At 34.2% G+C, this 26,297-nt stretch overlaps 2 protein-coding genes across 11 annotated transcripts in view; one reads left to right on the top strand and one right to left on the bottom strand.

The window, feature by feature from the left end:
* The window catches only part of LOC141480556 (uncharacterized), a 285,808-nt gene that overhangs the window by 45,554 nt on the left and 213,957 nt on the right, over nucleotides 1-26,297 (top strand). The window lies entirely within an intron of this gene.
* The window catches only part of RhoGAP68F (Rho GTPase activating protein at 68F), a 206,661-nt gene continuing 189,777 nt past the window's right edge, over nucleotides 9,414-26,297 (bottom strand). For all 10 annotated transcript variants that reach the window (XM_074170633.1, XM_074170584.1, XM_074170618.1 and 7 more), the window contains one exon: nucleotides 9,414-9,649. In XM_074170633.1, the coding sequence (XP_074026734.1) occupies nucleotides 9,479-9,649 (171 nt within the window). In that variant the 3' untranslated portion in view covers nucleotides 9,414-9,478. The remainder of the gene's footprint in view (nucleotides 9,650-26,297) is intronic.

The raw sequence follows: 26,297 nt of genomic DNA, 5'->3' as shown, positions 1-26,297 counted from the left end.
TGCGTTTTTGTAAAACTGTCTAGTGAAAATCTCACAATGAAGTGTTTTTAGAATATGTTAGAAAAAGTGTTTCATTTTATTTGTGCAAGTGAGAATACTAACCAGTACTTGGGTTATTTCCGAATCTTGGTGATACCCGTGTAGTTGTTGTTTTTTTTAATTTGTGGTAAGGCATTCGGTTAAACAGACATAGTCCACCACAGTAACGTTAACAATTTGCTGATATTTCGCGATGCTTTGATATCAGAAGATTGGCTTCCTTTTTTGTTTTTTTTTTAATATTTCAATAAGGTATTCAAATAGGAAGACGACATAAAAATTAATATGGAAGTGAATCGACTTCTTAGCGATAAACTCAATTATGAACTATTGGTCAACAACTGGAACGGTGACTGATAGAAGAGGTGCATTACGTTGTGAGAAGTCAGGAGTTCGTCCTGTTCTAGTGTCAGTTACTCTCTCAGAGTAAGACATAGACATAGGGTTACCATGCCTATACCAATACAATACATGTGTTTTGAAACGGGTATCGTAATATCCTTTTCTGTACAACTTATGGTTGAGGGGGGGTGGCGGGTAATGCGAGGTTATGGAGAGTTTGTTTACATTTGAAGTAAGTGGGACCATAAAGCAATGGCGGTTGGTTTAGTTGATAATCGGAGGGATATTATATATTTATGAAATAAATCATTTCAGGAGAAAACGTATTCTGTTCAAATAGTTCCTACAGGAAATTTGATTTATTATTCATTAATGAATATGGAAATAAAGCTCGTGGTTTACTGGGTAAAAATTGAATTATTCCAAATGAACTAATTCATAACAATGATGAATGTTAATTTCAAAAGTAATGAAATTTGCTTCATAAAATGAGATGAAGAAATCTGTGATTCATTCTCAGATTTGATAAACAAGCGGTACGGTTTGTGACGTACGATATAAAGAATTTTCGATTAGGAATCTTAAATATTTACAATTACAATTGGGGTTTGATATTATTATGTGATTTCATTCAAAATTGGTATCTAGGGGTCTTTGTGGACCGACATTATGTTTTTTCAATAATTTATGCTGACGAAATCTATAATTACGGAAAATCATTAATGTAAATGAAAAAAATGTATTCTCTCCAACGGAAAGATTCAGGTGGATTCTTCAGATGGATTAGATATAAGCAGTTATGCAGCAGACAATGTGACTCCTTGTTGTTATAATCTATATGCACTTTCAAATCACAGTGGGACTACTTACAACGGACATTACACAGCATATTGCGAACACTCATATAGTGGCACGTGGCATCAATACAACGATTCACACGTGTTCCCAATTTCGCCCAAAACACTTCTGAGCGATGAGGCGTATGTCCTCTTTTATGAACAAGAGGGAACGAAGCAGCACCTTTGATGTGATTTTTTTCTTCTTTCCTTTCTTTTTTAATCTTAGTTCTTTGAATTGATTTGTATTTCATGATTGTTCCAAATTTCATTATTTATTAATATTCAATATTATATTTCAATCGAATTCAAAAATTAAAAATAAGTTTTTCATATGCGTGCCATAGGTCATATCCTTTCTGTGATCAACAGATTAAAAAGCTTTCTGCTCAATGTTCAGTTTGTATAATAAATAGTTATTCTTGTGCAACCGGTGTTATACCTATCTAACAGCTCACTTAATAACTAAATTACGTCACACAAAGAATATGATTTCCGTTTTGGTTTTTCTTTCTTTGCACGAGGCTTTCGAGTTGCATACAGACAATATTCGATAAGAAATGACGGTTGTCATTTTTTCAACATCTTTTTGGTTGAGATATGTCAAATAATGAAATAATGTAAACATGGTTTCGAAAACTTCATTTATACGAATAAGATAAAAAAACGATCATTACAAACATCAAAAATATCCCCTTTCATAATGTCGGTCCACAAAGACCGAAAGAAGCGCAATCTCTCTCCAATTTGGACATTTAGTCGAAGTGATAGCGTAGCGAATATTTTGGACGCTTCGTTCGAATGCCTAGGCCCACCCTTCTACGCTAGCACTCTCGACAAGGCAACATTCTCCTTCGAAGCTGTACCCAGGGTGGAAAACCCAATAACCATCACGAGTGAGCTGTATCGTTATCCATACCGTACTTGGCTAAAACTAAATAAAGTTTTTTTTCTACCACATATATCTTGTCCTCCTATACTATATATACTTACTCTTGTGAACTTTTGATATCGATACCTCAAAGGGGATTTCTTACTTGGTATAACGATATCGGTTACCCCAGGCTATTTGTTTGAATAACGTTGAAATAGAGAACTAGAGCTCAATTTATTTTGTTGTTTCACTCCGAAACATAACCGAAGTGTAGTTTTCTCGTTGGAAATTATACAGCTCTCTTCAATCACTCTTCACAGATTTTGAATCTTAATCTACCCACTCTTTGAGAGGTTTTCTTTTTCGAGTAGTTTTGGAAGTGTGTATGAGTAACACAGAGTTCAAAAATTGCATCTTCAACAAGAATTTGGTGGCAGTCGAATTGAGGAAACTGCAAGTTTAACTAAATGAACCGACACAAGTAGGAGATACTATGTTAAATTTGGCAAAGACTCACCGTATACGATTTTCATTATGGCTACATGCGAAATATGCAATCAGAATCCTTATGAAATAATTGTCACATATTCTTCCAACAATCAGTTTGACGTTCCTTTGGTGAATAGAAAGGTTCTAGGTATGATGAAAGATGAGAATAACGCAGTTCCGATGACTGACTACGTAGGCCTCAGATCAAAATTGTATACTACTAGGGTATTGGTGACGGAAGATGGTATCAACAAGAAGCGGCAGCAGTTGGTAAATCATGGCTATGATAAGGATGAAATTAATCAAATCATCTCATGCCTGGGGGTTACCAAGAAGGCAAAGGGGGCAAATCTTCTGTGTTAAAGAATGATGAACGTTCGATGATTATGTGAATTGCTTAGATAACTGGAAAAATATGAGTGTCACCCAAAATTTGATTCGATCCGATAAACATCAAGAACATTCCATCGCCCAATACAAAATTGCTCTCAGCCCTGAAGATGATAAACGTTATATAATTCCAGACTCACACGATACGCTTTCTTGATTCAGGTGACAAAAGATTTTCATATCATATCATTAGTAGATTTGAGGTAAAGAGATTCAAAAAAACTTTGATAACAACAAAAGTCTCGATACTTGAAAAGTGTAATTATGAACATATAGAATGATCAGATATCAATAAATATGTTCTAGTATATTGTTTTTTCAATTTATGAATAATTCCTTCCTACTTTAGAAATTTCCAAACCCATTCCCCCACAATATCACGTCAACCTATGCAGTTTAAGGGTGACAGTGTGATAGTGAAAACATGTCTTGTGAATTTTGGAATTTCTCGTCTCCAAAACTTCAAGGTTTCTTCTGGTTTGATTGTGATTCAAAGTTCTGCAATTGAACACTCGTAGTTGTTCATAGCCCAACAACTTTCAATTTCAAGTTTTTTTCAATGATTTTCTTTTAATATGCAATTATTTCTGTGCTATTCCAGATTAGACGCTCGATATAATATTTTTCTTAGTCTACAAATGAAATCATTTGAAATGAGTACCCACATCGGCCTGTTGTATCTAATATAACGGAAATAGGTTATGAGACCCTTTTGACTTCGGAACATGATTAATTATGTTTCTTGACATCGAAACAAATCTATTTATGTCAAAATCATGGAAACCGGAAGTGAAAACCAAAAGTGACCTGTTTTTGACGGATTTGAAACCTTCTCACCCTAAGGAATGCAAATATATCATATGTTTCAGTAAACGATGATTCTATCATTACCGGATGTGTTTATTTTTGCATGATATGTCAAAGGTGGATAATCAAGTTTTCATTTTTTTTCAGATCTCTACAACTTTACATATGGTTCTCTTACTAATTTTGAAATTATTCCATCACATGCACAACTTATGCCTATTTGACATGTCAACATGACGTTTTCTTCATCAATTTTAACATCCTCTCATGTGCTTCACATCATAATCTGTCTGCGAAGATGTGAACTAGTGCCCTTTTGACATGACGTTATCTTTGAGTTCTCTTTATGAATTCTATACCCCCTCTCCTTTCATTTGATGTGCTGCACGTTGAGATCCAAACATTACCAACTAAGATGCGGCTTAGTGTCCTGTTGGCATAGTTGTTGCTTTTCTTTGTCGATAAATTATGCGTGAATTTCTGTTTCATTCCACATGCTCTGCGTGACGATCTGATTTTTATTTGCGAATATACAATTTAGTGCCCTTCTGACATGTTGCGCCATCTGTTTTTTCTCTGTCGATATATTCTGCATTCGTTTTCCTTTCATTTGATGTGATACACGCGATAATGTGACTATTATTGAGGAAGATATGACTTAGTGCCTCTTGGCAACATCTTTGTTTCATTTTGATTGACGAATTCTGCTTTTTCTTTCCCTTTCATTTGACGTGTTGTACGTGACGATCCGGCTATTACTAACGGAGATGCGGCTTATTGTCCTTCTGACATGTTCCGCCATCTTTGTTTTTTCTTTGTAGATACTTTCTGTATTCGTTTCCTTGAGATTCAACTATCATTAACGAAGATGTGGCTTAACGCACATGTTGCGCCATCTTTTTTTCTTTGAACTCATTAATTTTCACAAATTATCATACATTTTCTACCACGTCACTTTCAAAGTTTTTATTTTTCATCATTATTATTATTATTATCATTCAACCCTCATTTTCGAGACAATTTCATCTAACACAATCAACCAACCGATTTCTGTTTCCTCCATTCTGATTGGTTGACTGAATAACGGCAGAAGTGAAGGAGTGGGGACGACTACGTCACACCTACCTCGAGTTGGGTGTTTCACAAGATTCCGATTGAATGTCATTGATTTGAGTCATCTCCTGATGATGCTTACTTGATTAGCGAAGCGCGTTAAATAATAGATGACTGTTATATTGAAACATGAAAACGGCTACGACAATGATGATGAAACGATAACGGATAAACGCATGTGAAATGGTCGAAACGTACGCAAAACGGTCGAAACGCACGCAAAACGGTAGAAACGCACGCAAAACAGTCGAAACGCACGTAAAACGGTCGAAATGCACGCAAACGGTCGACACGCACGCACAACGGTCGAAACGCATGTAAAACGGTCGAAACGAATGCAAAACGGTCGAACGCAAATCGGTCGAAATGCATGAAAAACGGTCGAAACGCAGGCAAAGCGAATACTTCGCTTTCCCATTGCCCCCACGTTAACTCCACAACACATAACTTCTCGACACTTTTGGGTGTCATCTCCTTCTCCTCATGATGCTGACTTGGTTAACAAAGATATAACTTGAGTGTCCTTCTGATATGTTGGAACGCTAGACTTCTGTTGAACCGACAGGTTTTTTTTTTCTCAAATGATGTAGTTTGAAACGTTCTGTATATACATTGCTACCATTTTCTGAAATGATGTATTTTGAGACACCCTGTATACATTGAGGGACCGCACGTTGTCATTCAATTTTTATCGAGTCGTTTCGAAAGGCAGAGACGAGACGCGGACTGGACCTGAGGTCCAAAAAACGCCAAAATGAAGCGCCATAAGAAAATACATGGGATTTTGAGCTGGAATCCCTATTGCTATATTACTGATGCATCATTTGAATGTTTAAGAGTATATCAAATAATATGATTACTAGATGATAAGTTATCGAAAAGCTGCTGAGGAATTCAACTGGATACATCCTGATAGTAGAACTATTTAACATACATATCTGTAGTAAATAAGCTTTACAGGGAAATTGGTTCTGTGAATTAAAAGAGGTCATATTCCCATAACCTGAATAATTGTTGTAGTATACTGAATAACTGAGCCTTTCGTTTTACAAAATCTAAATTGGAAAGATTTTTTGAATTTCTTGAAAACGACGAGAGAAGTTATGGGAGACACAGCCGTGCCGCGAGGCTTCACTCACACTTAAAAATAAGTAAAAAGTTTTGGTTGAATGAAAATAATATAATAATGTACAGATGGACGTGCCTGAAATATCTGTCTGATAACCCGCGCAATCACAAAACCTACGAACGAGATAGTGATAGAGATGGGAATTTATTCATTTACTGTAAGACCTAAATTATTATGTCTTTTCCAATTCTAATTTTTCATTCACTGAAAAATTAAAGCAGACAAGTTCAGTGCAATTATTTTTTTTATGGCGTGTTTTGAGGTGAAATGACTTAATGAAAAATGCTTCAAACACACTTTTTTGCACGAAAATTTTCAAAAAGATATAGCTCAGCAGAATTAAAAATGAAATGATCGAATTATAATTCAGTCATGAATTGAAAATGGGGAATAGTATTCGAGATATGAGGATTCTGAAAAGCCAAAGAACTTTTTCAATTCGAAAAATAATGTCTAAAATTTTATCCTTAAAACTAGAATTGAGTATTTTTTATTATAGTGGTCAATCATTTGGTTATACGTCTTTGAAAACTATACACCATGAAAAAAAATTGAATGGTACTTCGAATAAAAAAGATACGGGAGGATCATTTTTGATGTCGTACAAAGTTTACATAAAAATACATAATTTTCAGAACATTTCAATACATATACATCATTCGTTGCCGAGAGGACCCTGTAATTTTTTTTAATGGAAATGGGGAGTTTGAATAGGTTTTACAATTTTATCTATCCAACAATGGTTCAGTTATGAAAATCGGATTATTTGTGAGTATTAGCAACGAAAATAATCGAAAATCTGCAAACAGACGATAAATATTTGATATTTCAATATATAAAATAATTTTAAGTTCACTATATTGGGGTGGGCAACCATTTTCGAGCGGCGGGCCAAATGTAACTTAGGTAAATAGCGATTTCATATCATATAGGAGTATATCATTAAAAATTAATATAGAAAAAATTTCATATTTATCAACATGCTATATAATAACAATAATTTCAGAGAACAAAAATTTTACAATTCTTCAAAGGGGAAACAAGAAGATACAATATCAATTACCTATGTATAAATATGTAAATATAATATAATAAAATAGTTTATTTTTCATTTCATTCATTCATAAAAGTCAGCGGATGATATATGTTTTTCTTTTAGGGATAAATCACAATAACCATTTTATATTCTCGAGAAATAATGACTTATTACAGAGCGATTTTAAGGAATACAGTATTAATCCTTATCCAATGAAGTACCTTAAATACATTGTGCTGTTGATATCGATCAATATGCACTATTAACAGTGCACTTCACCCTATGATTGTGATTTATGATTAGCAAATATATCAGCATTGCACCCGTGCGGAGTCCTGTCGGTTCGCTGGTTTGAAATATAACAAACCGTCATTGTAATTAATTACATTCAAAATGAAATCTTACACTAAATGACTCAAAATCAGAAAATATTTGAAATGAGAGCATCTACTTTCCATAAAATGTTTATATTCCACTGGAAACTAATTTTGTTCTTTTCGATGATTTTCATTGTATAATTTTTCCTACCCAATAATTCAAACACCTTTTGCAAATGAACTTTCTCTTTGAATTTTTATCAATTTTTTTCGCTATCAATCTAGATAAATCTTTGATACAAGCATAATTATGTGCAATTTAAATCTTCTCGCCAAACTACAGAAGTTCGGTTTTGTAAATTATACATTTTGAACGAGCAACAGGTTAATAATAATTGTGAGTCTGAAGGTATAGTTTGATGTAATAAAAAAAATTCATCTCCAAACTCAATCAATTCCAAAAATAAACTTCAAACGGAAATTTCAATAGAAATTATAATTCCTCGATATTCAATTTAAAAATGTGGTGTTCCAATTATTGGTCCTGAACCAGATGATGTGATACCAAAATCAGGTACCAGAATCAGGAAACATATCAATGAGAAACACGAAGAGAACTAAGAAAATACACCTGGGAAAAAATATGGGAAAATCTTCGAATTGACAAAAGAATTGACGAACAGCTTCAACAGGGCAGGGATCGGCTCAGAATAATTTACAGGGCTACTCACTGGACATTGTCCAATAAGAGGACCTGTGACAAAATAGGGCTGTACAACAGAGCGGTTAGCAGGCAATCCAACAATGTTTTATGCGAATGTAGGGCAGCAAACAAATTATGAGTAACTAAAATTATGTATAGAAATATATAAACTCGAATCAGTGTTATGAAAAGATGTAAAGAAAAAGTCCATGAGCCTGCAGTGTTTTCTAGAGACTTGAAAGGAAGTACAAGCCAAATGTCTCCCAAGTATCGACAAAAAGTTGGCCTTTCTCAGAAAATATCAATATTTTCTTATGTCTGCAATAAGTTTGTTCATTTTATTAAAACTCATTTGTATATATTCAACTGTAGTAAAAGTAAATTTGTTTTTAATATTCAACTCATTTATGATTCCGGCACAATTTGATTGATATTGGAGCTTGAAATATACTACCATACCTACCATACTCTCAGACCCCTCGCCAATCGACTACTATCTTTACAAGCACTTCGGCAACTTTCTCATCAGTAGAACCTTTTTTTAAGGACAAAACACAAGCATCACAGGAAAATCCTTAAGGCGCTGTAAGAGTGGTGCCTGTGCGGAAGTAGCGATTCACATTGGATTTGAATCGCCAATCAGAACCATGCAAAAATGGTCTTCGTTGACTTCATCAAATTCCTAGCACACAATTTTTATGCTGACGGAATGATTCAACTTTTACGTTAGCAAAAGTACACTGATTCAAATGGCTCTTATCACGATTGAATTTAAGTATTCACTGAGATAATACAGTTTAAAGTAGACTCATAATAAATCACAAAACTTTTGAAACAATCTAATAATATACACATTCATCTTAGAAATCATCAATTATTTTGTTTGATCAATTTTTATAAACACTAACAAACACGTAATTCATTTCAGTGATTCATTCAATTTATTTATTCCTTATTATATTCCTTGAACATGAGTTAAAAACAATTCGTAGATGAAATTTATAGATCGAATCTTTCCACCTTCAGCGATTTTTTCAATTTAATTTTAAATTGAAATCATAACTTACCCGGTTCTTTATGAAAATGACCCATGATAAGAATTCTCAAAATTTCGCGAGAATCTAAACGATTTCTTCGATAAAATGAAGAACAATAATCTAATCTGAAAGTTTGATTTTTGCATTGAGCTAGCAATACATTTAGAAGTTTCATTCGGAAATGATTTCACTGATATATATTTTAAACTGATTAATTATAAATATTGTTGAAATATGCAAAAGTAGAATCATGATACCCAAAAAGTCGATCAGAAAAAAAACAAACTAGCCTCCATCATAATGACTTTTCAACTAATTTTTATTACAATTACCAAATATCATATGACAAAAACGCAAAAACTAACTTCAAATCATGAAGATCTCATTAAAATGCAAGAGTAAAAACTGGGTAAATGAGTTTATTGGACCTATGGCAGCTAGGGACATAGATACAACTTCAGACCACACTAAATTTGGACCAAAGACCACAGCCAAATTTTGTGCGTTCATTTTGTTCAAGTCGGATCTTTCCATGACCTGAAACAGAAATGTGAATTAGAATATGTTCAATCAAAAGTATTTATTATTAACAAACAAATTGGGGTGCAAAGTTGAGAATAACTGGAGCACTCTAACAGATGCATTGGAGACACAATTTTTCTTGTAAACTTGTAAAAAAAACAATACAATTGAAAATCAAAATTTATAACTGATAATAACAATTATATTAAGCGAGAAAAACTCTGATTAAATTACAATGAAATAAAATACAAGCAAAAAATTGAAAATTGAACAATTAAACAAAAAACGAAAATGGAAATTGAAAGATTTCAAACCAAGTTACCGATTTTTAATATTGGTGATGGCTGTCATCACCCCAAAGACGATTGCGGATAGTAACAATGGAAACGTCTTGAAGTAACTTGGCTTGAAATAATTCAATTTTCATTTTCTTTTTTTTGTTCAATCGTTCAAGTTTCAATCGTTTGCTTTAATTTTATTTTATTGTAATTTCATTTCAGAGTTTTTTGCTTAATATAATTGTTATTTTTAGCTGAAATTTATGACAAGAAACTGGAAAGTTTTTTGTCACAAATTATAGAAATCAAAGAATTTATTTAAATGAATTAACAATTCTCACAGAAAAAAATTGTAATGTATACCTTAGTCCGTATTCCACAGTCTGAATATGAAATATTGAACAATCCAATTGAAATAATACAATTATTAGCTCATAAAAAATGAACAAATAAACAAATAACCAACTGCGACTGTAAGATAATTTATGGTTTAACAAAATTGCTCTGAAGTTCGGTCTTCGAATTTGCCGAGCTGTAAGCCTGAAAAGTTGAAAAAACTCGAGGAAATCGTTAATTTTTATAAACAAATGCCTGAAACAACAAATTAACAATAACTAAAAAATATATGCAAGATGGCATTTGAAAGATAATTTAATTATCTACAAAAATGACCTGAATGTTCATTGTGGTATTTATAATCGTTTAAAAGTTATATAAACATTAAAGTCAACAAATGGATCAGCTGCTGCAACTTTTTCAATACGTGTATTTTCAAAAATAAATAAATCATGGAAAAAAATGTTTTCGGTATTTTTATGCTCGCGGTTGTTTTTGTAATTTTTTAACTTTCAAGAAAAAAATGAAGCCAAGTTGAGAATTTGTTCATAACAAATTGTTAAGTTAATAAACAATGAAATTGTTAATAAGATTTTTTTGTTATTTTGTAGAGAACTGTTAATTATGATTTTAGAAAAAAATGTCTTAACTAATAATAGTAGATATATAAAAAAACGATTATAAACAATTAAATATTATTTTTAGGATTTTTCTTTAAATCATAGTTGACAGTTCTTTATAAAGTTGTAAACATTTCTTTTTAAATAATTGAAATAGTCCATTTGTTTATAAAAAAATAAAAACAAATGGGGATAAAAAATATTCGTTTTAGTTTATAAATGTCTTTTATTGACATAAAAACGATAAAATAATGATAAATAAAGAAAAAAATGTTTACAACAGTATTGTTTTTTCTTTTTTTGTTTACTTTAAAAAAGTATTATAAACAAAGTATTGAAATTTTCAGAACATTTATCATGCAATTTTCTTGTGCCGAAAAAATTTTACGGTAATTATTAAAATATCTATTTTACTTTGGAAGGAAGTTTTAGAAAATTTTGTTGATTACCAATTGTCTAGATTATTGAAAAATTAACTTTAATGAAAGATTCCAACGGGAATCAGTTCTCTATGGTGTCTAATTCCATATCTATCTAGTTTTGCTAATAAATATTTATGATTTAAGCATTCATAGGCTTTTCATAGGTCCAAGAAAAAACCTAGGACTACCTATTTCATTATTTTCAAATGAATGAATAATTTTCTCAGTGAACTGAATTATTGCCGTTTCTACTGTTTTTTTTTACATATCCATGTTGAGAAGAACTCAACAGGTTGCACTTTTTCATAAATTTCATGACTATCACACATGGCCATCTCAAAAAATTTTGAGAAAGATGGTAAAACGCTTATCGGTCGAAAATTCTCAAATAACTCAGTCTCCTTTCTTATAGATGGGTATTATCAAAGCAACTTTCTATTGTTCGGGAAAGAGTCCATGTTTAAAAGAGTTATTAATTATATGGCAAATAATACTAGCAACATTATCAATACATAATTTCACCAAACTAACTGGTATTTCGTCATCACCACAAGTATGTTTGTTTTTAATCTTCTGTGCTAAATTCTTTATTTCATCTTCGGGTACAGGTTTAAGAAACATTGATTGTGAATTATTTGTGAAGTTACAAGTGAATTCAGTTTTATTTAGTTTCTCAAGTAGTTCAGGTTTAATGTTTAATAAAAATTAATTATATCGATTGGCCGTGTTTGTTGGATTCCCTTCAAATACTGGGTTTGTAGCTTTATATTTGCCTGCTATATCTTCATGAATACTCCACATTCATTTCATTTTATTATCAGATGTGATTTTTTCTTGGTAGAAATCTTCTCTTTTCTTTTTCAGAAATTTATTGTATTCTTTTTGTTGCACTGTAAGCTCCTCTCAAATCCATGTGGTATCTTGATATCATAAGCAAATTCTCTAGCCTATTTTTACATTCATCAATTTCTTGATCTCTGACGAAATTTTTTTTTCCTTTTCTGAATAAATCTCTTAGGGATACTTTCATGAAATATTCTCAGGAATGTGTTTATAAAATGGTTCTATTGTTTATTTACTTCATTTTCGTTAATGTTGTATATTGTTACGGTTTCAAAATGACTACCTCAATTTTTAGTAAATCCCCAGTAAATTTTATAATTGAGAAAGGGAAAGTCTATAAAATTCCACATAGTTCATAGTTTACTTAAAATAAAACAAAAATAATTCATTTCGTATTACGATTTATTATGACCCTGTATATGCCAGGAATATGAAACAAGTCTTCATATCTTTGCTGGAATCGGCAAATTCACAAAGTTTGTTTATAAGATATCATTTTTTTCTACAAATAATTCATCTGTCTTTTATGACAGTTCATGTCATTTCGACATTTGGAAACTTCAGAAAGAAAACGTAGGTATCTTCATTCTTTTCTTGGTTTTGGACAAGACACGGAAAGAACATCGCAATTTTGTGGATTTTACAGAAGGTTTCAAAATATTCCTAAATCGAAAATTGATTTATCTCGAGGGAGATAATCAATTATCTACTGTCGTAGGATTTATGTAGGAGTAGATCACCAAAGACGGTTTCATGACACCAGCCAATGAGAGCGAAGTAATTTGTCACACGACCAGTTGTTGTCGGTGTACGACAGAGAATCGAGCAGCGTTATCGCGGTTTGAAAGATAACGATTCGAGCGCGCTTGGAATGAGAATAAATGGGTATACAGGATGTTGATGGAAAATACATGAAATGCAGAGTGTGTGCAGCGTTAAAGAAAAAAACATGGCGTCCAGCATTAAAGAAAAAAAAACATTCGTCATCAGGAGATGACGGAGAAAAACCATAGATGGCGTGCGGGCAACATGAAAGGTTAGGAGGGTCTTATATTTTTTCGTGGGATCCAACATGCCAGGCATTATTTGTCTTTGATGAATGTGTCAAATATATGAATTAACAAAGTTTCGGATTTGTACGATTCATCGAAAAATAAACACTTTCGGTTTATAAAAATTGAGATAGAAGCAAAGTAATGGTGAATTCGGAATGGCCATATCGTGTAGAGTCCAAATCTACAATAAAATGGTCACTTCCGGTTTTCACTTTCGGTCGAACGATAATTTCGACATCAATGGATTCGTCTCGATGCCAAGGAACCTAATTAGGCATTTGCAAAAGTGTTGAAAGCATAGGAGGCTAACTTTGTTATTAATCAAGATGGCAGAGGGTTGCGGGTACTCTAACGTCACAATTTGTACTGGAGAAGACGTAAATTGAAATCATAAGTATGTATCATATCATTTAGTTAGTTTTGTATCGAATATCTGCATTTCGGATGTTGTAATTATATTTGACTCGGTTGTGCAACGTTGCCAAAAATACGCGGCATTGAAGGTAATGAAGGGATTTCGTGCAACGTTTCGTGCATCATCAGGTGGTGAAGTTTGTTAAAAGAAAGGAACGAAATATTTTAAATATTATACACTTTCATTTTGGTAATATATTATAAAGCCATTTGTATAAAATATCTATATTTCGTAGACTGCAATTATATTTGGTTCGGTTGTGAATGTGCTGCATACATACAGGGTGAGACACCTTCGATGTTGTTGCCGAATGTGAGGACCATCCACGATGTATTTTAATACTCCTTTAAATTCACAATGCTGGTAGGTATATCCAACTCGTGAAATTTCGAAATTAGATAGTCACGTTTTTGATGACCTCGCACATAAACGATATCGATATCGTGTAGATTTTCTATGAGGATGGCATCCAATTGATTATATTCCACAAAGCCGGAGCAATACCTCAATCCATGAACGTTTCGCTCCAGGTAACAGGCGGTACAACGATCTTCTTTACTCAAACAGGAAAATGGTTTGTTTGGCAGCAATAAAAAGTTACTACACTAATTTCCAATCCTAATGGCTATCTCCTTGGGATGGAATTGTTGCTCGATGATGAAACCTTGAATATCTACAGTAGCTTTTCTCATGTTGACTTTGCGATTGATACTGAAGCAAAATCACATATTCAGTTCCATTACTTGATAATTTCGCTGAGTGGGAGGTTCTTGATGACACTGTCGTGCACAATGATGCATTAGACTCGTGTATTTTGTGGAAATCCCTCAGATGCTTCGACTTCAAATTTTACATTAACACTGGAACTTTTGATGTTTCGTCCTTTCTAGAACAATCGATGACAAAGAGAGTTTTTTGTATAAAGTCGGCGGTGTTGATAAGAGGGTTATACTGATTTGTCATTTTGTAGCTGAGACCGAATTCAGATGCATATTTTCTTTGGGGTAATTTTCACCGTTCAGAGTCAACGTTATATTGGTGATATTTATATAGTTGAATTGTGTTGGATCATTGTTGACTTTGGTTAATCACGATCTTTTTGGAAACATACAATCACATAGCGAGGGTTTTCGAGAAACGAGGAAGTCTTGACGGTCCTTATTTCATTTTTTGCACCTTGAGTGAGAGCAAGCAGCATATGAAGTTCCCATTTTCTGAAAGGTATGAGATCAGGAGTGTCGGCTTGGATAGGTTTTAAAAATTACAATCTAATTGATCATGAGGGAAGATTAGTTTAACTTTCAGTTCGATATTTTCAATTTCCAGCTCAACTTCCGTCTTTGGCGTACCAGCAGTATCATCTATTTTGAAACAGTTGCTATCATCTCCAGCTCGTACTAATCGGATGGTGTGTATACCATAGGAAACACATTGATAATCATTGAAAATATTCAAAAAATGCTTGATAGGTATGTTGAACGTTAAAGATGTAGTTTGAATGATGCCGAAGCTCTTGGGGTATGTCCATCCTGAGATTGCCAAGTGTTTGATATCTTCATCGGTATAGGTGAGGAAGCCTCTGACAGTACTAACAATTCCAACTTCACGAACTGCTTCCAATTCTTTGCAGTAGTAGATTGCAGCCGTTAAAGGCCTCCCCCCACCACTATGACGTATTAATTGCTTTTTTTGTTTAGTAAAATCAAGGCGATGTGACCTTGAAGTGTCTGGTGCATGTACCATTCAGAATTTTTTTCCTATGAGATTTTGTGTGTGACATAATGACGTAATTACATTTGGATGGTGTGTGTGAATGCACGGTACAGGGTTTATCATGTGCGTGTATATGTACAAACACACGTCTGCATACTTCAATTGACCTTAAAGGACGTCCTTCAGTCATGTTCATGAAACATGACCTTGAACATGGAATTCAACTTTGAGATTAGGGGACTAGATTGCATACACGGTAAATTCAGGCTTTGATATTGTTCTTCATGTATACTCTGTACCAGTTTGTACAGAATAAACACACGTCCACATACCACGAAGATCCATCTACTGATGAGCAGACCTTCACCAGTTTGGACGGTACCCATCGTGACAAAGAGTGTACACGTCTGCACTCCGTGAAGTTCCAACGACCACTGCTTGCTCGTATCGCCTTCAGTCAGCGCATCGAGTTGGAATTGGTGGTGGGGATCACCTGTTGGCTTCGACCTTGAACGACCTCACACCCTTAACTACGTTACATGGCGGCGACTCAGTCAAGGTGACTTTGAGGTAGTGTTTTGGATTCAACCTTGAATGACCTTCATTCACACTCTATATTTTCACCACCTTCATTGATTCACGCGGCTATTTCGAAGACATTTTTTACTTTTGAAATCACTTCTACATACGTCACACGATGTCGACAAGGTGACTTTGAAGAAGTGTTTCGAATTCGACCTTAAACTATCTTCATCTACGTCATACCCTTGAACTACGTCACAAGGTAACGCGGACAAGGCGACTTTCAGGGAGTGTTTTGGGTTTGACCTTGAATGACTTTCATTCACACTTTATATTTTCACGGCTATTTCGAACGATGTTCAAAGTCGCATGACCTTGGGGATTGACCTTGATATTTTAGTCTGTCTCGGGTATGTGACTTTGAGTTTTGACCTTGAAACTAGATTGCATACACGGTAAAGTTAAGGTTTAACATTGTCCTTCATGTGTACTCGGTACCAGTTAGTACAGAATAAACATACGTCTGCATACCACAAAGATCCACTGACTAGTGGTCCTTCCTAATCAGTTTGGATGGTATCTATCGTGACAAAGAGTGCACACGTCTACACTCCCTGAAGTTCCAACGACCACTGCTTGCTCGTATCGCCATCTGTCAACGCATTGAGTTGTGGTGGTGGTGGGGGGGGTCGCAAGATACTTTTAACATTGAAATGACCTCTACATGCATCATACGAAGTCTTTTGAGTTCGACCTTGAACGACCTTCACCTGCGTCACACCTTTGAACTACGTCAGAAGGTGACTTTGAGGTAGTGTTTTGGGTTTAACCTTGAATGACCTTCATTTCGTAAAATCTATATTTTTCGAGAAAGGGTGAGAGTGAAATCTTATCATGGAGTTATCACACTTATTTTTAATTCCACATGAAAGATAGTAATGACAAAAGTTGTATAAAAGTAAATGTTATACAATTTTGGATTCTAAACCTAATTTTTTTTCGTACCATCGATATTTGTCGAGAAAGGTAGGGGTGAAATCTTATCATTGTATTATCACGTTTATTTTTAACTTCACGAGAAAATTTTTGATGAACAAAGTTGTATAACAATTGAGTTTCCTACAATTTTGACCCCTATCAATTTTTCCGTAGAATCAATATTTTTCGATTTACACCTGAAATAAGTAGGGGGTAAAATCTTATAATGGAATTATCTCATTTATTTTCAATATCACAAGAAAAATTACTGTGATCAAAGTTGTATGAAATTGCATTTTCTATAATTTTGGCCTTTATCAATTTTTTCAAAAAATTATATTTTTTGATTTGAATCCGAAAAAATTAGTGGGTGAAATCTTATAATAGAATTATCACGAAAGAAAATTTTATTAAAACAACGATAAAAAATTATCACGTATATTTTCAATTTCACGAGAAAAATTGTCATGAATAAAGATAATACAATTAAATTCCATACAATTCTGGTGAAGTTTTGAACCTACACAACGTACCCAAGGTGACTTTTGAGTGTTTTGAGTTTGACATTGAATGACCTTCATACAAACAATAGTCGAATCTCTAAGCTATTTCAAGTCTTTTACCATTTTATTCATATTGCGGAAGTTGAAAAAATGAAATGAAGAATTTTATCAATTTTCGAAGCTATTTATTGCATTTCCCATAAAATATCCAGCAAAATCCTGGAAAATTTTCAAATTCCATTTTCCGAAAATTTTTTCTTCAGTTTCATATAAAAGACGACGCCCTAAGAAAAAAGTCCCATGCCATGAGACGATATTTCCAGGCGTTATAGCTTAAAAATGAGTTTGAAAGTGTAATCTTTTAGGTATATTTTTAGCCGTAAAATCCGAATAAAACATGAATGAAATCTGAACGACGTACGCTAGAATCGCGGTCGCAATCTTGAACGGAAGCTGCTGATGAACTTAATGGATGCTTCTTTGAGAAAAGCTCGATTCTCCTGTCTAAACAACTGAAAAGGCCATTTTCCCATAAAATATCCAGCAAAATCCTGTAAAATTTTCAAATTCCATTTTCCGAAAAATTTTTTTTTTCGGTTTTATATGATAGACGACGCCGTGAGAAAAAAAAGCCCATGCCATGAGACGATAATTCCAGGCGTTCTAGCTAAAAAATGAGTTTGATAGTGTGATCTTTCATGAATATTTTCAGCCGTAAAATTAGCATACAAGCTATGATGGTTTATTTTGAATATTTTAATGATAAATAATGATATCTCAAAGCTATTTCAATCAAAGTTTTGCTATGATGAATTTTTAGTTTGATTATGATATGAAAAAATACATAAAAAAAAAGATGTTTATTTCGAATAAAAGAGAATGCTCAAAGTCTCCTACAATTTTTTTCATATTGCTGGAGTTAAAAAATTAAATGAAGAGTATTATCACATTCTGAGGCTATTTATCGCACAAAGAAAAGAAAATTACAAGGTCATATTGACATTTTGAAGCTATTTAATACAACTAACCATAAACTCAATTGTTGGAATACAAAAACTATAACATTAATTGCATAAATCAGTTTATAGTGACAATGAAAGCTGCATTACCGTTTTCCATGATTCTATTCATATGACCCGAGAATTGATTTAATTAAATACAAAAAACATATTTATATGAAGACTGAATTAAATTAATGGAATACATCGGTGCTTGTTTTATTTGTTGAACGTTTCGTCGTTCTACTAATATCTCAAAAATGCGTTTTGGACTTTTCGAACTCTTTAATTTTCACCTTTCTCTTATTTATACCACAGAAAGTTTTTCATAAAACTAAACTGCTGAGTCTTGAATATTAGAATATATATTACCATACATTGCTTTCGCTAGGTATTACAGCGTCAATTGATGGTGTTGTCACTGTCGAGTGATATTGTGAATACCTCACTTATATCCGAACTATTCTCAATTTGATTTGGTAGGTCGATACATCTCTATTAGAACTAGTGTGTCAATATGCTTCCTGCAATGTAAACAATATGCGGAGAATGTTTATATGTGGTATAAGGATATTGTTTTATGACCAAGTACTTTATAATTTGAATCCATTCAAATCAAAAATAGTTTTTACTTCCACTTCAATTGAATAAATGTAATAAATCGCTTTTTCGAATAACGCGAATTGAAGTTGTTATGAATAAGCGGTTATGTCTTAACTGCTTAGAATATATTTCGCTTATCAAACTTGGGCAACTATTGATGTATTTAGATTTATAAAAGTAATTTCACTTGTGTCGCAGAGGTTAATGAAAATCATTGTATATAACTAGTATAGTACAAATTTAATAATCGAAATAAAACGTTGTCAAAACATTGCCCAAATAGTAATTATATGAAAACTGAAAGTAAAGCTATAGCAAACCCCATCTTCATCTTGACTCGCATGTTGCATTATAATACGATTGGACCTTTTCAGAGCAAATAAATCATTCGTCGTATTTCAAAATATAATTCTTCTGGGCTAATAAATAAAAAAGTGGTTTTTGAGCATTAGCCAGTTGGGTATATACATCGATTCCTACTAACGAAACTATTGATATTCGTTGCGATTCGCTTGACCTGGGCTAGGAATCACAAGTTTAAAGATATATATTTCAACTTCTTTTAGTATGTTTTAAAGAAAGTTGAGGCATTAATGATTTTTTTAATTCGTTCACTAGCAATTCAATGCAACATATTCAGTGAATGCTCAAAAATCAAACCCTAACTTGCAATACAAGAATCAAGTTTTCTCCTCATTGATTGTCGCACACTTTCCAAAATTATTTGGGTGATGCATATGACACCACAAATATCATTAATTCATTTCCAGCCATCACTCTCGTTGAGTGATTTGATTTGAGATGTCTTCAGAAGGAAAAATCCAAGGGATTCAAGTTCGAAGATCGTGGTGGCCAAGACTGAGGTTCCTCAAGGCCTGTTAAAACTGTTATGAAAAAATGTCACTAAAATATTAACGACCAAAAGGACTGAAATATGTACTACGTGTTCTGGAATGTGTCTCGAAAACTGTCTTTATATTCACACCATTCAGTCAAGGATGAAGAAAATGTCTCATGAGTTCAACACCAATGCTAAAATCCACTATTTGCCATAGCATGTAGAGTGAGATAATCCTAGAAAAAATCAGTATGAAAGTTTGTGGTGGCCTCCCGGGAAAACTTCATAAACAAATGTGGAGAATGAAAATCGGAACATGGGAACTCCGATGCAGTCTGGACGTAGGTCGCGATAGCAGTAGACCAATTTGAAATTGAAATTTCGTCATTATGGAATATCAAATATCAGATTGAATCACTCTACGATGATTATTTTTTTCGGCGAGTATCCCCACTAACAATGGGCTCGTTTCCACTAGTCCGCGCTGGCACGGCAGTATCAAAATGTTATAGAGGATTTCTGTATGTATGACTTTAAGAAAGATTTTTCGACCCCGAATCTTCATTTTTTTTGGAAAATTATTTGCTGCGATAACTGTAACAAATAATTTCTCTAATGAAGAATGAGGTGCTGTTGAAACCAAATATAATAGGAAGCAGAAAAACTGTTGAAATAATTTGATTTTGTAGTCTTTCTTGGTTTTTGACAGCATTTAGACTATTATAGATACAGAAGGGACCTATAATATTATATCCTGATATTCCTGTCCAAACATGAAGTTTTTGTGGTTACTGAATACGCACAGAAATACCTACCTGTTGATTTGCCCGAAACCAATATCAAACAGTGGATGATGGATCGTGTTTCATACGATCACGTATCAAAAATTTATATGGCGAAACACGTGTTGAGTTTTTGTAAAATCGTTTAGTTAAAATCTCACAATAAAGTGTTTTTATGAATACATTAGTTTTGAATTTTCATCAAGTATCGGCCAATTCCATGATATAACCAAAATACCACTATAACATTTGTATCTTTCCTTCCTTTCTGAGCGTGAACATTTTAGAGTTCACAAGAAATTATTTTATTTTCAATCGTTATGGACTGACGTGCTACCTGCGAGTACTAACGATCAGTTGCAACAGTGCGGAGAGAGGAACGGTAGTTCAATTAAATAGTTGATATTTCATCGCGAACAAATCTCTAATTTTGAACTGGTCGACTGCTTTCACGGGCACAGTCCAGAATACATTAGGTTTCATATGTTCCCATATTTATATATCACATCTGTCCATGAATAAGCTTGAGAAAAACTCAATTATACAATTTTTTGTATGACTTCCACAATTCGACAAGTGTTTTGCTATACGATAGCTTTTTCGAGCACGAATAATGAATGAGTTCTGAAATACAATCAACCATATTGTTACTGAATATTACTGGAGATTTTTTTCAACACCAAACCGTTATTTTCAACACCATGATGATCACTTGAAAATGATCACTTGGTGATCGAAACCCGTGTCGACGTGTTGAAAATAACGGTTTGGTGTTGGAAAAAACTCCAGTAATATTCATTACTACACCAAAGGTTCGAAAAAGTATATCACAAGTACATATTTATACTATTTGATTAATCATTAACATAACACAATATTACCAACTTCTACCTATTATTAGACCACGGTTTTATCAGATAATCAATGGAATTATCTGAAAATATCAGATATAAAATCAAATAACTTGGTAAAATAAATTAGTTGATCAGAAAATAATAGATACCTAAAGGTAAGACCTCGTTAGTCCTTAGCTCGCACAAGTTTCTCAACTTCTGAGAGTTGTCGTTCGTATGGGGGAGACAGCTGATTAACGGAAAAACAGATAATAATTATACTAGAGACTACTAAGTATTATTACCTGATAAAAATAAATTTAGTAACGGCGAATAATTTAATTAATTCAAGTGGATCCTTCATGATGCATTGGAAATTTTTAAATTTGTTCATTTACATACTTTCCACGGCATTATGTTTTTGAGCATAACGTCGTGGGAGGCAAATATAAATTTAATTGCAGAGTCGATATAATCTGTCTCTAATAGTATCCCTTGCTATTTGTTCAGGTATTAAGTGAATGTACAAGTAGTTATTCTTGTATTATAATATAAACACATTTTAATGGTTAAGAGTAGGAGTTACCTCGTCTCAGGCAGACTGTGACGTAATCATAGCAGCCAGGTTGTCTCTTGGCTGGCCATACAAGGCAGACAAAACACCCAGTCAACAAGAGTACACCAAATTTTCACGTCGGTAAACCAATCAGAGTGTACCGAATTGTCACGTAGTGTCCTCAACCTGTCACGCAGCTCGCCAGCTGATCCGAGCGCACACTTCTGCATCTCAGAACATCTTGGTGGGAAATTTGAATTTTCTGTGGACTTAAATAATTTAGGCAGACAGACGACCAGACGTATTCCTCAACGAGACAGACCGCCCAGTCACGTGGCGCAATTACGTCAGCCCATTTTTTTGCTCAACACATTTTTGTTTCATGACATTGTAACAGCAAATTATTGATAAGTCAATAATCCGCTGTACATTCATTTGCGAACGGCAGCTTTTGGCCGGAGAGCACTATGGGTTCGTTAAAAGATTATTTTCATCAAATTCAAATTAACATTGAAGTGGGCGCCACCCAACTTTGTTAAGTAGCAACCATTTATAAAGCTGGGAAATTAAATGGAGATAATTGATGGCAACGTTTTTTTGTGGAGTTTGGTTGTTAAGTAATGGCATAAATAGTAAACAACTGAAATAAATACAAGTATATTGAAGTTATATGAAACAACAGGCTTCTGTGATATGGAAATCGAAGATATTTTTGGGGAAGACTGAGAACTCAATTTTGCAAGATTATATCACATCATAATTGAAAATTGCTTACTCATAGTACTATGCATCAGCTCACAACATTATATCATCATAATCATGATATTTTATAGAGATTTATATGTAGCACTTCCTCTATATTTCATCATAAAAATTTGAAATAGGTTCAAAATAACATTATAAGTTGAAATAAACTGTAAGTTCTGGCCTTATTGGTCCTCTTCACATAAAAGTAAAATGGAGGTAGAACACTATCTAGCTGGACATCACCAAGGACGTTTTCCCCACAATTGAAGAAAAGGGAAAGATCAGAAAGTTCTGTACTTCTAGCCTCTAGCCGAGTTGGACGTAATATCATATGCAACAGCAAAGTGACTAGATTCACTCTTTTCAACATAATACTTATTCGCCTGATGTTATCCTACAACCCTAAAATTAAATTTTAGTTAAAGCAAACCTAATATGAAAAGATATCCAGAGTATTCTCCAATTTCTGGGGCTCCTCAAAGACTTACCTCTAAAGAGGGTAGGCAATGGTTTATCTATTAAAAACCGGGAGCCTCGTGGTTTGATTAAGCAAAAAACTGGAATTTCCAGGGCTAGTTTACAAAATAGCCACAAAATTATTCTACTCAATTCAGGAAGGGCAATTACCAACTTCAACAGGAAGAAGAATTCAAATCCAAAAACTGTGTCCCTTCACAACCACCTTGGCACATCTGCCTTCACAGGAAAAAATTATCGAACTGAAACCTTATCCTTGAAAAGAATAGTGCTTGGTTTTACCAATCGAATTGAATACACCTCCGTTATCGGACAAATGGAAGGTGAGATATTTAAAATTCCGCATTAATTGGGAGCTGGCAACTAACCATACACAAAAGTATTCGGTCTGTCTCGTCTGTCTGCCTGAATTATTTATAACCACAGGAAATTTAAATATCCCGATACGATATTCTGAGACGTAGAAATGTGCGCTCTGATCAGCTGGCGAGCTGCGAGTCACTTTGTGGACACTACGTGACACTTTGGTACACTCTGATTGGTTCACGGCTGGGTGACAGGACACCACGTAACAATTTGGTGTACTCTGGTTGACTGGGTGGTCTGTCTGCCTTATATGGCAACCTGGCTGCTATGATGACGTCACAGTCGGCCTAAAATGAGGTAACTTCTACTGTTAAGGTCCCATTATTCACTTATTTTTCACTTTAGAAAAAAAAATTGTCAATATTTTCAATTATTGAAATTTCATTTTCTACCAGAAAAAAATACATGCAGAGCCGCCTTCCATCAGAACAAGAGATGTTACCTTAAAATTAACAACTCAACTAGTTTTTGTTATTCCTTGAATGTTGATGTGTGTAAAAAACACTCATTTGCTAATGTCATTTCTTTATTAACAAAGTCAATAATGGTGTTCACTTAATTTAGTTCAACTTGTATATCCATTTATTTAACTAATAAACCCTTTGGCATAAATTCAAAAAATTTAGGAGTTCTAATAGTACTGTTTGAGCATCAGTAAGTACTGATAAGGCATTTTCATATTGTTTCCTAGCTCAAGGGCGTGCACAGATTTTTTTAAATTTTTTTCTTCGAAAAGTCAATCGAATGGGTGGATTGAAATCGATGGAAAGTGTCGAGGAACGATTCGTTAGAGTTAATACCATAGACATGACATACATTTCCCACATGTACACACCTTAAATACTGATTGAAACAACAATATTTTAAATCATTCATTTCTACAATAATAACATTCTCTTTGTGAGATAACAGGACCATAATACATTGCATTTTGTAGCGATGATGACGCAGCTTTATGTCGATAACGGATGAAACATAGTAAACGAATCTGCAAAGCCAATCGATGTTGGTAGTCCTTTGGTAATTTATGCCAGACATTCAGTAATTCCCAAGGTTCAGCATTCTCAATCAAATAGTCAATCGATAGAGTTTTCAGTTCAGCATCGGTTAAATCTCTCAAAGATTTATGTCTTGGCATTATGAAGTAGAAATTACTCTGATCAAGGTTTTGATGTCGATCATTGTTATATGTAATCGTATCAATTCTATTGGAGGTTTGAGATTACCGAAACTATCGAAATATGTACAGCATTGCCGTTTTTAACGTAAGCTACCCAATGAGTGCCTGCATTCAATTGAAAATCCGAGTTCAATACAACACATTCTCGTTGCCAACTTGTGGTGGTCCTTGGAGTTTTTTGTTTTTTCAAGTAAAGACCTCGTCCTTTGCGTTGATGCTGTTTTTTTAGGAACAAACGTGGTGTTTTGCGTAGATACGAACCGGAACCTAAATGTTCCATAGCTTTATTGTGACGCTGATCTTCTTCGAGTTTCTTTTTGTCATTTTTTGCATCTATCACGGTTTTTGCGATGACGCTCTCTCTCCCTGCCAACGAACCCAAAGCTGAAAGGCCTGCAAATATGGGTATGAGTGGTAGGATTCCTCCAGATTTTGCTTCAAATGGAATTATCCTAGGTCTCCGTATGTTTTTTTCGTCCGCCAGCTTTATGAACGGCCATTTTTGTCGCCTTTAGAGCCGATGCCGCGGATTTCTCTACGTCATTCGTCGTAAGCTTCCAATTTTTGGTTACATTTTGCAAAATGCTGCGTTGAAATGATTTCACACTTCCCATACCAAACTTACGTTTGGACTTCATCACTCCGGTGAGGAATAGAGCGCTCGCCCTCTCTCCAAGTGTCGCGTCTATAGATTTCACTCGTTGCCACGCCTTTTCTTCGAGAGCTTTAGCAGCTCGATGTCTAGCTTCAAGAGACGTATTTTGCAAGTATGCCAAGTCGTGCTGTTTTCAAGCCGAGTCTAGTGGATTGATACCGGGATCACCTCGTGCAAGACGTTCTTGTAGTTTCGTATCTGGGCCGTAATACTGATAGCCTGGTAAGTGTAATTCGAATGACAGCTTATTGATTAGCGTATGGACGACACCTTTTCTGCGATAAGTCAACATGAGGAATGATGGATGAACTCAATGTGCACGCTACATATTGAAGTGAATCCCTCAACCAGCAATCAGAGTATGGAGGTGGCTCCACAAGACAATACGTTACCCATAGACAACTTGTACTATTTGAATGATGGTGTCAAGTATCGGAAAAGACATGGCAAGTTGTTGCCCAATTCGTTTCGCGCCATCATATGTGGTCCATCGGGGTGTGGAAAAACCAACACAGCATTATCGATATTATTTCATCCGAATGGAGCCAAATTTGAAAATGTTTACGTGTACTCAAAGTCGCTCTATCAACCCAAGTATCAGCTGCTTCGAGAGATATTGGAAAAAATCAAAGGAGTCGGTTATTTTCCATATTCATATTCGATGATGTAGCCTGCGATGGCCAGCAGAAAATTCGTGAATATTATTCGATGGGTCGCCATAAGGGCAGTGATGCCATGTATTTGTGTCAGACGTATTCCAAGATACCCAAGCCGCTGAAGGATATAGCTTGGTGACACAACGTAGTTGTGTCACCAAGAAGAAGGAGAAGGAAGAAATAAAGACGGAACCATTCGATCAATCTCGAACATTTGGAGAAACAATTTTTACCACTTGAAGATGTTGCTGAAACGACGGGAAAGGATGATGAGGTATTCCATGAAT

The sequence above is a fragment of the Leptinotarsa decemlineata genome, unplaced genomic scaffold, assembly GCF_025532065.1.
Source record: "Leptinotarsa decemlineata unplaced genomic scaffold, Ldec_3_MD MMD2_P_RNA_scaffold_11, whole genome shotgun sequence".
Lineage (NCBI taxonomy): Eukaryota > Metazoa > Arthropoda > Insecta > Coleoptera > Chrysomelidae > Leptinotarsa > Leptinotarsa decemlineata.
Note: the sequence above shows the minus strand (reverse complement) of the source record. Positions and strands in the feature narration are given on the sequence as shown.